The sequence below is a fragment of the Schistocerca cancellata genome, chromosome 4 (genome assembly GCF_023864275.1).
Source record: "Schistocerca cancellata isolate TAMUIC-IGC-003103 chromosome 4, iqSchCanc2.1, whole genome shotgun sequence".
Lineage (NCBI taxonomy): Eukaryota > Metazoa > Arthropoda > Insecta > Orthoptera > Acrididae > Schistocerca > Schistocerca cancellata.
Window position 1 is genome coordinate 55,708,738 of NC_064629.1, and position 16,073 is coordinate 55,724,810.

A 16,073-nucleotide genomic window follows, 5' to 3' on the forward strand; every position below is an offset into this window, starting at 1 on the left:
AGAAAGTAATTAGAATTTCGTGTGGAGTTCACATGCATACACCTTGCAGGTATCTCTTTCAGCAGCTGGTAATGACAGCCTCACAGTTCATTGATTCAACGGTGAAATTTGTTATCAACAAGCCATTGAAATTTGAGAGTATCAAAGATATTCAAAAGGACAATACTAGAAGCTAAAATTATCTGCATTACACAGTAATGAATCTAACCTTGGCATAGGACGGGGCAAACTAAGCAGCTACAACACTCTTTGACAATGTACCTATGGAAATAAAATGTCTTGACCAATAGCAGAAGTGTTTTAAAATGTAGATTAAAGAGGTTTATCAACAACTCCTCCTATACCACTGAGGAAGTCTTCAGAAAAGATAGCCATTTTAAAAAATAGCGAACACACAACCATATAAATATTATCATCTTTATTTAGTTTTATATAAGTGTGCTGGGTTTATTCTGTTGACACGTCCCACATCGTAATGTTTATCGTGAATCTTATCAATTGAACAAATAACTAACCAACAAGTAATTGAAATTTGCTTGAATTGGAATGAAAATAAAAGCAACTCAGATTCATCCACTTTACTTCCTTATAGCCATAAGCTGTCAACTATACCCTGAAAAATATTTGCTGCACAGTGACTGATACAACGATTAGCCAGCCACTAAATACTGAAGAGAAACATGATCATTATCACTTCACATCTTCTTTGTGTTATGGTTCCAACATGTCTTGTTGCTTAATTACTAAGGGTAGTCAAAGTTTTAATTATTATCTCAAAAAAGAGTTGCATGATTAACTGTCTGTCTGTCTGTTTGCGAGCACATGTCTGAAGTCTTCGTGTTCATTGAAATTCCCATGCCATTACCACGGCATGCCACTCGCGGAGCAAAAACAAAATTGCGCAGCCGATTGTACTTTATCAGTGGGCCTCAGATTTGAAAGGATGGAGGCTCATGCTTTGTCCATTCAAAATGATTGAAGCTATCCATTGTTTTTTGTAATTCACTTCAGGCAATTGGCCAGATGATTTCCTCAATAATGCCATGGCTGGCTGCCTGTCTTGTCCTCTCCCTATTAAACACCTGTAGGTACTCAAAATGCCTGCATATATACCTTATGTTTTCCTTTTATTTAGTTGACATTTCAATTGTAAAACAATCCTTTAACAAACAAAGTACTGATAGTGATGCAGTCATGGTTTTCATACTGAACTGATATGCTATTTACAGCTGGGCCAAAAATGGTGACATGTAAAACAGTACTCTAAACGATGTCTTTTGTATCAGAGAGAGTGGACAGAAAACTTATTCCTGACACATTGATTCAAGTAGAAAATGGAGGAAAAATAAAACGAAAATGAAGGTGTGATCATAGAATATCCTTTCATGTAATAAGTCATGCTATCAAGTAATGTAAGATGGACTCAATGTCAATACAGATTATTTTCAGTTACGTTTGTGCAGGAAATAATTTCAAATAGGCAGTTTCACTAGGACTCAGTTTTCATAAGTGTAGCAGCTGCTGGTTTCACAAAAAACAGTCAATCAGATTTGTGGATTCTGAAATATCAACTAGGTTATAAACAGTCACATATTTTAGTGTGTCTCTTAAGCAGCCATTAAGATTAATAGACTGTTAGGCACAGTAATTTCCTAGACGGTTCTCCACGTGACTCAAATATTGGTTCACAAAAAAAAAAAAAAAAAGTACAATTATTATGTACTTGGCCACAGCACAACATAATGAATAAAATCTGTCCCAGGAGCTCTATTACAAGGCATGCACCATAGAAGATGCAGATGCTATGCTGGAGGAGGAGGAGGAGGAGGAGGAGGAGGAGGAGAAAACTCCCGTCGACAATGAGGTCATTAAAGATACTATTGGTAACAAAACCATTACAGCCTAAGTTTCAAGTGGTTATCATTTGGCATTTAATAGTTCCAATCATAAAAATATAGTATCACTCTTAACATTATAATGCCATTACATTCAAACTTTTCAAAAAATTGGGAAAACTTGGGGGAGAAGAGTGTTCAGAGGATGAGTGGGGAGGGATAGAAATCAAACCAAGAAGATGCTATTTCAGTACATAAAAATGTCAAACTGCTGGAAAATCTAACAAATGTAATTTGAAGATAACTTACATTGTAGCTGTACAATATATTTTCACAAGAGTAAAAATAGGCCTAGGTCTCAATGAAAAAAGGAAGATTAGAACATAATGTACTGTCAGTTATGAGGAACGATGCACATGCTTGGACTGGACAAGGACAGAGAATGAAAACAACAACTCATTTTTCACTGGAAACATCCCAACATTCACCTTAAACATTTTTGCAAAACAATGGAAAACATAAATCTGAATGGATTGATGGGGAAGTCCTCACACATGAGAATCCTGTATGCTAAGCTCTCACCACCTCACTTGATCTATTGCTTGTATATGAAGATTTTCTTTACAATTAATTATTGCGTAAACCAATATCAAATATGTTTCACAGATTCTAAAACGAACATTTTCGGTCAATCTGAAACTTTGTGCTGTAAAAAGTACTGAATTAACATGATTTCAGTTCATACTATTGAAACATACAAAAATGAGATCAGCGACTATCACTACACCATATTACATGGAGTGATGCAATAGGCATTAGTAGGTGGGAAGAAGTAGAGAAAGAGCTGCAAGTAGTGTGTGGCTTGATGGAGTCAATACACTGTGGTGACAGAAGTCATGGGATAGTGAGATGCACATATACAGATGGCAGTAGTATCATGTACAGAAGGCATAAAAGGGCAGAGCATTGGCAGAGCTCTCATTTGTACTCAGGTGATTCATGTTAGGGAATTCAATATTCCACGATCCACAGTTCAAGAGCGTGCCGCGAATACCACATTTCAGGCATTACCTCCCACCATGGACAACGCAGTGGCTGACGGTCTTCACTTAAAGACCACGAGCAACGGCGTTTGCGTAGAGTAGTCAGGGCTAACAGAAAAGCAACACTGCGTGGAATAACCACAGAAATCTATGTGGTATGTGTGATGAACATATCTGTTAGGGCAGTACAACAAAATCTGTTTAATTGGCTACAGCTGCAGACGACCGATGCCACTGCCTTTGCTAACAGCACGACATTGCCTGCAGTGCGTCTCCTGGGCTCGTGACCGTACCGGTTGGACCCAAGACAATTGGAAAACCACAGTCTGGTCAGATGAGTCCGTTTTGGTTGGTAAAAGCTGATAGTAGGCTCTGAGGGTGGCGTAGACCCCATGAAGCCATGGGTGCAAGTTGTCAACAATGCACTGTATAAGCTGGTGGTGGCCCCATAATGGTGTGAGCTGTGTTTACGTGGAATGGACTGGGTCCTCTGGATGTTTAGCTCTTTCAGACCATTTGCAGCCATTCATGGACTTCATGTTTCCAAACAATTATGGAATTTTTATGGATGACATGCAGCATGTCACCAAGCCACAATTGTTGACGACTGCTTTGAAGAACAGTTTCAACAAAGCAAGCGAATGGTTTGGCCATGCAGATCACCTGACATGAATCCCATCAAAAATTTATGAGACATAATTGAGAGGTCAGTTTGTGCACAAAATCTTGCACTGGCAACACTCGTGCAATTATGGATGGCTGTAGAGGCAGCATGGCTCCATATTTCTGCACGGGATTTCCAATGACTAGTTGAGTCCGTGCCACATCAAGTTTCTGCACTATGACAGGCAAAAGGAGGTCCAGCACGATATTAGGAGGTATCCCATAACTTTTGTCACTTCTGTGTAGCTCTGAGGAAAAGTCAAATAAAGAAAAGAAAATATGGCTCATTCTTTTTAATAACTTGGCAAATAAATGTAAATGATTAAATAACACAACATCTTAGGCATACAGTTCAATAAATTAGTTTTTTTGTGAAGTAATGATGATCTTGAACATACACATTCCAAATTACACCACTCGTAAAATTACAGGATAGCAATTACATCAGAAGTTCACTGTTTAGTGAAAAACATTGTTTGAATAAAATTTTTATCGAAGAAGTAACCACATCTAATCCTTGATAGAATTATATATTACTAGCAGCTACCAGTGATGAATTTTGTACATTAAAGACTCCTCCAAAAAATTCCACACTTTTAGAGTCACCTACATTTATTTTCTTTTCTGCAGTTCTTACACCAACTAAACTAGGGGAATGCCTTTGATAATACAATACTGCTGCTAGCATATTCCATATGCTAAAGTTTGGCCATAGTACATTTGTAAAATATACACTGGAACTTGAGATCTGTGGAACAAGAAAAATCACTGTTAGTGGAAAATGTTGAAAAATACAATACATGAGAAATATCTTGAAACAACTATTTCAGAAAAATTCTTATTCACAAAAAACACAAAAAGGTAGCAAAATTGGTTATTAACTTATCATATCAAATTTTTAACTGTCACACTTTGCATGAACCTTACTTTCTTCTTTCCTTCAACTTTTGCCTTTTTCATTTTTTTCACATATTAATCTAAAAACTTTGTACAAGTTTAACATATTCCCACACTATACACTACTGGCTTATATTTACACAGCTGAATTATACACCATCTTTATGAACATGCCAAATTAATGTTGGAAGTCTCAACAGCAAAGATACAGTGTTTCCTGTGGCTACAGTCTCACGGTTTGCTGAGGCAGCACAATACATCATCTTTTATGTATATTTATTCCCTGATTTCCACCTAAATGTGTTTTGCTCCAGGTGTTTCTTTCGTTTTACATTTTGCTGGCTTCCATTGTCAACTCCAATATCAGTACAAAATGGGCAAATTCCTACTGTACTGCATTTGCACTACAAAAATAATTTTTTCCATTCCATAATTTTCAAGGCATGCGTAGTAGTATCAGGGCTCAGCTATCACACAAAAGAAAGTACATGGCTGATATGGATTTTTTTTGTGATCTAGATACTGTGTGCCTCAGTCCCATATGCAATCTTAACCTGGCACAAACTCCAACACCTACCTTGTGTTGATCATGTACTACCAACTGTGCAGCTCTAACTACATTCCAATAGAGCCAATAGTTGCTTGAAAGATGATTTTCTTGTTATTTACTACAGCTTTTGACAAAAAATTTGTTTTTACTTGTATATCCTCATCTAGCTCTTCATCATGTAAATGTATGCCAAGCACAGCATTTGTGGCCAGTATGTGGTATGTGAAAGCCATTTGTTATCTCCAAACACTAATAAAATCATGACAACAGTGATACCAGGTTCAGGCTGCAGGATGTGATTAGTCAAACTATTGTAAACATATTCTTGGGTCTTTTACGTGGTAGTTTATGGATGTTATGCAAATGAGAAGGACGGTGACCTATCATACTTAAATCTATTGCATTCTTACAGATCACTTAAACTGCTCCACTGATCCTAAGGAAATACTGAAGTGTTCTTGACAATTAGCCACTACAAACACGATATCTCATCTGCTAATGTGAGGCAGTTGTTTCTATTCTACTGATCCCTGTGGAAATAAGAATAGACTATTCATTACTATCTGTTCAACAGGTTGTTGGACTTCTCAATGAAACAGCAAAAAGGAAGAGGAAGTCAAACCTAGCACAATTTGACTCTAGACGAACTTGTTCAAATGGTAGGAGTGGGTACAGACCCCTCAAATAGATGATCGGACACAAGGTGTAGCCAGCCAGAAATAATATCTTACATCAGCTCCAATTATGATTGTAACTTGAGGTCTTTGTCAATATTTGCACGTGGTCTGGTGCTTAGCTTTGCCCACAGACCTTTAAGTAATGTACATCCCTTGGAATACTTTTAGAACCCTTATATTCAAGATGCCAGAGCCTTCATTTTTGTGATATTCTTGGTTCCATATTTCTTGACATCAACAGATAAATTAACTGATATTACTGAAAAGTCACTCAACTGCAAACTTTCAGTCTATCATTTCAATGGATAAAAATGTGTAAAGATGCTGAATTTATGTGGCACATGCCAAATTCAAAATCTGGATTGCATTTCCTTTTTGAGAACTGAAGCAGCATTCACCAATACACATCTTGGTGCAGGGATTGGCAATTGACCCCAACATAAACAAATGTACTGTGTTGCACATAAATAGTTATGAGGACCCATTACTGTCTGACTGTACAACTGCAGAACACTCACAGGAAGCAGTCACACCCATTAAACATCCAAGAGTATGCATATGGAGTGATTTAAAGTGGAACAACCACATAAAACTAACGACAGGTGAGGCAGATGCCACACTGAGATTCACTGGAAGAATCCTCAGAAATTGTAGTCCACATATACACGAGGTAGCGTAAAAACTCTTGTTCAACCTATACTTGAATATTGCTCATCAGTCTGGCATCCATATTACATACAATTGATAGAGGAAAGAGAGAAGATGGAAAGAAGAGCAGTGAGTTTCATTATACATTCATTTAATAAACACAGAATCATCATGCAGATGTTCATCCAACTCCAGTGGCAGAGGCTGCAAGTGGGGAGTTCTGCATCACGATGTGGTTTATTGCTAAAATTCTGAGATTATGTGTTACTAGAAGAGTCAACCAATATTTCGCTTCCTCCTATGTACATTTTGTGAAAAGATCATGAACATAAAATCAGAGCCATTCAAGCTCACATGAGGGTTACCAACAATCTTCCTTCCCGAAACCATTTGAGACTGGAACAGAAATAGGAATAGTACACTAAGCACCCTCTGCCACATACTGTAAGGTGTCTGGCGGACTAGAGATACAGATAAGACTACAACAGACTATTGTCATCAAAGAGGATATTGTACTAGAGAATAGAGAACTATATTGGAAAAAATATTATATGTGGAGAGTATGGTTCCTGCATAATATCTTCTTCAGTTTTGTTTTCCAGAACTGTACACTCTTCAAAGATGCTCAGCTTTTACAAACAACAACTATTTTGTAAATAAGAACAGTCTTCCCTCAGGAATGAAATTTAGAGTCTTAACTGAGCATGCCATTGAGCATGGAGAGAGAAGCTTCCCTTCAGAACTTCCCAGAATAATTTTTTTTCTTTGGTTTGTTGCTGAATGTATAACATACCATCACAGTATTCCACTGAAATCTCAGTTGTAATTATTATGCCTTCAAAGGTCACACATTCTAACAGACATGTGGCACAGCATGTCATGCCTGCTTAGATGATAATGTAAGAGAAAACAAGCCTCCCTGCCCTCACAATCCTTCTATCACTTCTGTGATTTTAGACACACTTTTATTGCAGCTTCAAGTGGAAAGGTGAGTATGATAATATCCAAGAAATGTTTCACCCTTTTTACAAAGGGTTAAGGGAAAATTTTACAATGGAGCAACATTGTTTACCTTTCACAATAATTTCCATTATATCCAGTCACTCTTCATCTACCAAATCTACACTTCATATTTGCTTCTGTTACTCGAGTCGGGTATTATTGTGGGTGCCAATGCCCTGAGTAATTTGCATATGCAGGCAGACACAAGCCTTCCTCAATTGGGGAATGAGACATGCTGGTTTTATTTCACCAATATGGCAGAGTAGTGTGGAAAGTCTTCTCCAAGCAAGAGAAAAATCTCCTCAAAGTACTGATTCAGATGTCAGCCCTCAAAAAATAATATACCAAAATACTTCTCACCACTCTTCTTTCTTCTACTGTGATATGTCTTCATGTTAGCTCATTAACAGCTTTGTCACAACTGGTCAGTGTGTTAGCTCACTGACAGATACAGCAGGACATCATAGCAATATTACTGGTGTGTATTCCACACTTAGTGAATACAACTCACTGAACATATAGGAAATGAACAATGACCGAACACCATAAAAGTTTTACAAATTGTATGTGAAAGGACAAAGAGAAGGTTATATTTTCTACTAACCTGCCAGAGAAGGAAGTCGCTGAATCTCACTTCACCTGATGTTCTTATCAGTAAATCGGGGTCTGGGCTTCCATTTGTATAAAGACACTCCCCAATCATCTTGTGGTCCACTTCACATGGCAATAACATCTCCTTTTCCACATTGGATACTATGTGCTTTACAGCTGCTGTCATTTCATCTCGAGCTAAACATGTGAAAAACTACAATCAAAAACCTATCCCACCTACACAAATTTAAACAGTTTTTGTCAAAGACATTTCACTTCAAACACAGTGTTTTTAATGCATAATGGATTTCTGGAAATGATTCACAGCAACAATAAAATCTGAATTGCTGTGAATTCCAAACTACACTCCTGGAAATGGAAAAAAGAACACATTGACACCGGTGTGTCAGACCCACCATACTTGCTCCGGACACTGCGAGAGGGCTGTACAAGCAATGATCACACGCACGGCACAGCGGACACACCAGGAACCGCGGTGTTGGCCGTCGAATGGCGCTAGCTGCGCAGCGTTTGTGCAGCGCCGCCGTCAGTGTCAGCCAGTTTGCCGTGGCATACGGAGCTCCATCGCAGTCTTTAACACTGGTAGCATGCCGCGACAGCGTGGACGTGAACCGTATGTGCAGTTGACGGACTTTGAGCGAGGGCGTATAGTGGGCATGCGGGAGGCCGGGTGGACGTACCGCCGAATTGCTCAACACGTGGGGCGTGAGGTCTCCACAGTACATCGATGTTGTCGCCAGTGGTCGGCGGAAGGTGCACGTGCCCGTCGACCTGGGACCGGACCGCAGCGACGCACGGATGCACGCCAAGACCGTAGGATCCTACGCAGTGCCGTAGGGGACCGCACCGCCACTTCCCAGCAAATTAGGGACACTGTTGCTCCTGGGGTATCGGCGAGGACCATTCGCAACCGTCTCCATGAAGCTGGGCTACGGTCCCGCACACCGTTAGGCCGTCTTCCGCTCACGCCCCAACATCGTGCAGCCCGCCTCCAGTGGCGTCGCGACAAGCGTGAATGGAGGGACGAATGGAGACGTGTCGTCTTCAGCGATGAGAGTCGCTTCTGCCTTGGTGCCAATGATGGTCGTATGCGTGTTTGGCGCCGTGCAGGTGAGCGCCACAATCAGGACTGCATACGACCGAGGCACACAGGGCCAACACCCGGCATCATGGTGTGGGGAGCGATCTCCTACACTGGCCGTACACCACTGGTGATCGTCGAGGGGACACTGAATAGTGCACGGTACATCCAAACCGTCGTCGAACCCATCGTTCTACCATTCCTAGACCGGCAAGGGAACTTGTTGTTCCAACAGGACAATGCACGTCCGCATGTATCCCGTGCCACCCAACGTGCTCTAGAAGGTGTAAGTCAACTACCCTGGCCAGCAAGCTCTCCGGATCTGTCCCCCATTGAGCATGTTTGGGACTGGATGAAGCGTCGTCTCACGCGGTCTGCACGTCCAGCACGAACGTTGGTCCAACTGAGGCGCCAGGTGGAAATGGCATGGCAAGCCGTTCCACAGGACTACATCCAGCATCTCTACGATCGTCTCCATGGGAGAATAGCAGCCTGCATTGCTGCGAAAGTTGGATATACACTGTACTAGTGCCGACATTGTGCATGCTCTGTTGCCTGTGTCTATGTGCCTGTGGTTCTGTCAGTGTGATCATGTGATGTATCTGACCCCAGGAATGTGTCAATAAAGTTTCCCCTTCCTGGGACAATGAATTCACGGTGTTCTTATTTCAATTTCCAGGAGTGTATTTACAAATATTTCAATACATAGCCTGTATGTTCCCAACATAAAATAAAGGAACAACTGTACTGAGTCATTTGTGGTTGTTATGGAACACCAAAAGTAGATTTCAGAAAAAAGTAGAACACTGCAAGTAGTAACTACTGCATCTAAGAAAGAATATCCCAATGATTGTTCAAACTACTGAACCTTAACAATGTTATCAAATCCTTAAAAATTCTATTATACAAGCTAAATTAAACTACTGCCTAAGATAAAACCAATTTGGATTCAGAAAAGGCAAAGGAACAAAAGATGCTGAACTAGTGCATGCAATGTACGATATCTGAAAGAAGAATCGAGTTTTACAGGAAAACGTATGCAACATCCACTAAAAATATATGAGGGAACTTCTACAAGTAAGTTACACATTATTATGGCAGGCCAAGAAACTTTAACTGAATGCTGTACTACACTTCACACACAGACACATGACACTATTATTCAACATAGTCACTAAGTCTCTGCAAACAATGGTGAAAACATTCTACCAATCGTTCAATTCCTCTCTGATTGAAATCCACCCCTTAGTCACAGAGTCATTTGTAACTGCTTTGTGAATGTCTTCATGCTGGAAAATCTGTGGTTGTTGCAAATCAGTTCCTCGATTGACTCGACACTGTCTGCTGTGATCGATGTTGATGGTCTTCCTTCTTGATCAGTATCACTCACACCTGTGCGGCACTGGTCAAACTGTCTGCACCATTTCACAATGGCTGGATGCAACATTGCATTTGGTCCACATACTGCCAGAATTGAAGGTGAACCTATGAGCAATTTAGACTCTTGCCCACAAGAATCACACTGCCCTGTGTACTTCAATTTTGGAGTTTGTTTTCAGTTGTCACACAATTTCAATTGCACACTGTGATGCTCCCGTTATCTGTACTGCAGCAGATCTGTCTCGGCAGGAAATCCAGAACATGTACTCCTGCAATGGTCTTAGCGAGGGACTTTATGAAGTCCCTACATATATATCTGAAGAAGGATTTTTCTGAAAGCTAACATCATTCTTAATGTGGTTTATGTGCTTACAGATGACTCAGCACCTTAACTATTCAATGACGGTTTCTTGTACAAATTGCAAACAGCCAATCACCTGCAAACTGGAAGAATTACAGGGTGTATACATGGACAAGGAAAAAAAATTCTTGGATTTCTCCCAGATTTCCCGGTTAAAAATACACTTTCTCCCGGGTGAAAACATACTTTTTCCCTGTTAACTGATGGTATATTTTCTCTTGGAACTATATAACTTATAAGCCCTTTGAATGATTATGGTTTTACACACGGGAGAAAAATTCCCCAGCACTTTAGAAAACTAAACACAAAGAAAAAAATGCGTTTTGGAAAGATGTTTGATGTGCAGCGACATGTACGCTGCATATTTTCGTATTACGAAAGTATAAATTCGAATTCCACCACACACCGTATGTTACTTTCCGAAGCATTGAAATCGAGATTGCGATGCGCTTTTGTAAGCTAGTCTTAGCTCACGTCACGTGATCTCGCCAGCCGATGACAGTAGGTATTCAGAGCTTAGGACACGTGATGTAGTCAGCCAACAGCAACATCACTGTTAAGTAGCGCGAACGCACAAACAGAAAAAGATAATGGTTTAAATTAATATACATAGTGCTGCTACACGAAACGCAAAGCTTTCACATATAATATTGGTCTGTAAGATTAATACACTGCAAGAGAAGCTAAGCTTTCACATACAATGTTGGTCTTTTATGCGCGTATTACAATTTAAGATATATCACACAAATGTCCCCGTAAAATTTTTAATAACGACATAAATGTCTGATCTTCTGGGCTCAAAATTCATCTAAATGGCTCGTCATCACAGAGTTTACTTTTAAATGAGAGTCAAACGCTCGGTGATTTAAGAAATTCATCGTACATCATCGCACATAGCTCCGTTGTACTGCCAGAATGGTACTTCGATGGTAACGCTTTTCAAACCACCATTCGGAATATTTTCCCGTGACCTGTTAGAAATAAGTTTGTTTCCACAGTTTGCCAGAGAGCGCTAGATGACAGGCATCACAGCGCTTGTGCAGCTACGATGTTGTAGGGAGCTCGTATGTTCGTACGTGTAAAACATGAAAAGATTGTACATTATGTCATAGAAGAAACAAGACATAAGAGGACACTCCAAGAGCATGGAAATTTCGAGACCCATACTAAAATGTGCACATTCGTATGTCCATATTCCCAGTTAAGTAGGCCACGACCTGATATTAAGCTTTTCAATGTGGTTTATGGGATGTTAATTTTTCTGGAGTACCAGTACTGTGTTATCTCATGTTTGGTTCTTTATTATGGCATAATGCCATAAGTGCTAAAAGTTGAAAACGTGCACTTGAAATGCAGCGAACAGGGTGTGGAGTTAAACACTTCGTTTCAAATATATTTTCTGCCTCAGTGGAAAAGATGAATAAAAGAAAATTTCTATAGCAAACTGACAAAAATAACTTCATTGTTCTGCGAGGCAAGTAACACTTGACTGTCAGAAATGTGGAAATCAGAAATCTGTTTTGTTTCCATTTGACGTGAGAGCAGTAAACGAAGAGGAAACAGCAAAATCACTAAATGTAAACACGGGTCACGTGGAGACTACCAACTTCCCCACTATAACTAGACTGCTCTGCGCATCATCCCCAGATCTACGATATTTCCGAACCGGTGCAATACCCCGCCACTCCCTCGAGTGTTTGAGATAGGACATTAAAAAAAATCGAATTTTCAAAAAATGTTCATTTTGTAGCGCACATCTTTCTGAAGAGTCTGATGCATAAAACATGTGTGTTCGAGGAAATGTAAGACATGTTATTTGGTCGTATGTGTGCCAAAGGGCAGTGCCTCGCCTCCTCACACAGCATTCTTCTATCGCACGTCACTATACTTCGCTCTGTGGAATTGAAACATGTATATTTTGTAATGGATGCCATCAAACCATATTCAGGACAGTGGAAATTAAAATGTCCCGTGGTGCCTCTCCTGCTTACAATCGGCCGGTTTGACGTCCCGTCCCTCTCTCTCTCTCTCTCTCTCTCTCTCTCTCTCTCTCTCCTTTTAAGGAAAAAAAAGAAAGAACTCTTCAGAAAATTAGCACTCTTTATTCCCTATCAGCTAACAACTTGCTGCTTTGTGTGACATAAAATTAAATATAGGCTACATAAACCCAGTAAAGACAAGAGACAAGCAAGACAATACATATTTCTTCAATCCTTAGCTCCTAGAATTTTTTTCACTCTAATCTTGCTACAGCTTTACATGGCGTGCTTTCCTTTCTGCGAAAGAATCTATTACCTCATCAAAGTTCATAAACGTTTCGCTACATGAAAAGTCGAAATGTCGTCTAATACTGAAAAAGCTGTTAATGCAAATAGGACCCAAGATAGGACCCAAGACGTGTAGTTTCCCGATCTGATTACGCCTATTTTGTCACTCTCTGCTAGATAAAACAAGTAGGCCTGTCTAATACTGCAACAATTATAACACACGCCAAATAAACGAGACTGTTTTGGCACATACGGTCTTTTTTGTAACAACAGAATATAATTCACAAAGTACTAATATCAAATGCCTATTAGGCTTACTACAAGCAAAAAGCCTTACGTTAGGAAATAGTTTCACACTTCATTCATATGCTCCAGTTTCTGAAGTATGAGATCGAAAAGTAGTAGTACGAAATTTTTATACAAACTTGGAATCTTCATATTGTTCCATAATTTGTGTAATGTCATCGTTTCTTCTCCTTCCTCGTTCTAAGAAACGGTCTTGCTATCACTAATTCTGTAACTATTCTTGCCAATGTCAAAGCCTATTCACAGGTTAACTCCACTAACTCTGCCAGATCACAGGTTTAGCTATCCCGCAATTATTCTCCGGTTAGGCTTTGCTACATGTTCGTACACCGCGTTTTCCGTACTTCTTCCAGAATAGAATTTAAAGCGGCTGCTAGCCGGGGACTGTACAACTGGCCCTTACTAGAATAGCGATCTGGCCAAAAATTTTCTGTCAGAATTTCATTTTCTTGGATACACCGAGAAGGTAATACGTAATCTTTCTTACCTGTGATTTGTTTATTTCCACTCCTGTAGCCTGAATCTATGGATTTATCTAGTAATTATAACAACACTCATCATTCACAAACCCAATTAACCACCCAATCAGAAAGTGGTTGGCATTCGGCCTTACTCCACTCAGCTCGTATAGCCCCTTGTGTCTCTAGGAAAGTTTGTTTCTACATGCGACGAGGATTCCCCTGACAGAGACATCATGTACACTATGCACGCATTCACAAATCAACTTATGATTCTTTCAGAAATCAACTTAGAATGTGTTCAAAAATCGACAGGGATGCGTTTCAAAGTCATATGAATAATCAATAGACTAACGTGCGCTGGATGCTAGTCGCTTTGTGAAACAAGGTTTTTTCCCTCAATAGTATGAATTTGCCCCCCACCCCCTCCTAGAACTGGGCCTCCTGCGTATACAAGAATCTGGCAGCTTGGGCGCTCAAGTAAAATTTTTCCCGGTAGCATCTAGCTGCTTGTTGTGACTGCTTACACAGCCAACAGCCACATTTCTTTAGCCAGAAGCAGGAGAAGGTATTACTCAACTGTGCATGCACATGATTCCGCTGATAACTGCTAAAACGGATCTAATGTAAAAAGTGGTGACGTCACGCTCATCGAAGGCAATTTGTTGTTACGGAACATTGCATAGTCTTCCTAAAGCCTTTGACACATTGTGCTGTATAGATGCTTGTATGAGCACTGTGTTTTGTTGCTGTATATGGCGCATTTCCTTTGCAATTTAAGTTGCATTTTCGTCCCCCCCCCCCCCCCCCCCCGCCCCCCTATTGTTCATGTTTTGCTGCAGTATTATTCTGAAGTAGCAGGATACAGTAATATTCTTTGTTAGAGTATCAGTTCTTGCCAGTCAAAATTACAAAAATTTAACTGAAAACAAAAACAATGAAAAACTCCCGGGTTTTTCCCGGTTTTCTCCCGGATGGAAAAATTCCCGGGTTTTTCCCGGATCTCCTGGTTGTCCCGGGTCATATACACCCTGAATTATTAAAACCTCTTCACCATGGTTTCAATGTTTATCCTAAGTCATCTTCAGAAGGACATATAGACAACTGGATTACAAGTTGTGGGAGGGTTACATTAAAATATGGTTGGATGGTTTGGAGTGAAAGTGACCAAACTGCAATGCCATCAGTCCCTCCATCCATTATGTGGAAAACCAGGAGTGATCATCAAAGGAAGGAGGCAGAAGGCAACTACCGGAAAGCCTAAGTGTAACTAACACTAAAACACACACACACACACACACACACACACACACACACACACACAAACCACAGAGATAAAAGCCCAGAAAAAAGACAGCACAGACTAGTCATTGACAGATCAGCAAAGACAAGGCATTAAAACTGAGGAATGAAAAAGAATAAAGAGAATAAAAAGGTGAGAAGGCTAGAGGCCAGGCTGGGTCACTGAGCAGAGCTGCCAAGGAAGCCGAAGGGGAATCAGTGATGGGGGAAAGGGGTGCCCCACAACTGCTCAGGTAATCAATGAGGCCAAAAAGCCAAATCTTCCAGGGGTGAACAGAAACCACCTTCATGGGTAAAACGTAACACCAGTTCAGCCACTTTAGCGTCATCTGCTAGCAACAGAGGTAGCATGTCAGAAAGATTAAGATGCCGCCTCAAAGCAGCCAAATTAGGGCAATCTATGAGTAAGTGGGCCACCATCAGGCGGTTCTGCATTGGTAGTGAAGGGGATCCTCACATTGGAGAATGTGGCCATTGGTCGGCCAAGTGCGGCCAATACTGAGCTGACAGAGGATGGTGGATTCCCTGCGAGAAACACGCATGGGAGACTGCCACATGGTCATGGTCTTGTCAATTGTCCTCAGTTTGTTTGGGGAGAGCAGGGCAGACTATTCTGAGTTCCAGACTTCCAGCAATCAACGGTGTATAAACAACCAAAGGTTGGGACCCCCATTTCCAGAATTGGCATCCTGGTGGCCAGCTTGGCCATCCAGTCAGCTTGTTCACTTCCCAAAATCCCAACACGACCAGGAGTCCAAACGATAATGACTCGTCATCCAGCTTGAAGGAGGTCAGAGACAAGATCCTGGATAGCTGCAACAATTGGGTGAGAGAGTACCACTGGTCTATAGCCTGAAGGCTACTAATGGAGTTATAACAAAGTAGGATACTCTTGCCAGTGCAAGATATGTATGGGCTAGTTTAATGGCCATCAATTCAGCAGTGAAGACACTGAAGCTGTCTGGCAGAGAGTGGAGTTCACTGAACCATG

The 16,073-nt window shown here is 40.6% G+C and overlaps 1 protein-coding gene across 3 annotated transcripts in view; it reads right to left on the bottom strand.

Moving 5' to 3' along the window:
- Positions 1-3,826: 3,826 nt before the first annotated feature.
- The window catches only part of LOC126184865 (dehydrodolichyl diphosphate synthase complex subunit DHDDS), a 55,769-nt gene continuing 43,522 nt past the window's right edge, over positions 3,827-16,073 (bottom strand). For all 3 annotated transcript variants that reach the window (XM_049927481.1, XM_049927483.1, XM_049927482.1), the window contains exons 6-7: positions 7,920-8,104; positions 3,827-4,289 (exon numbers count right to left, since the gene is read on the bottom strand). In XM_049927481.1, coding sequence (XP_049783438.1) covers positions 4,068-4,289; positions 7,920-8,104 — 407 coding nt within the window. In that variant the 3' untranslated portion in view covers positions 3,827-4,067. The remainder of the gene's footprint in view (positions 4,290-7,919; positions 8,105-16,073) is intronic.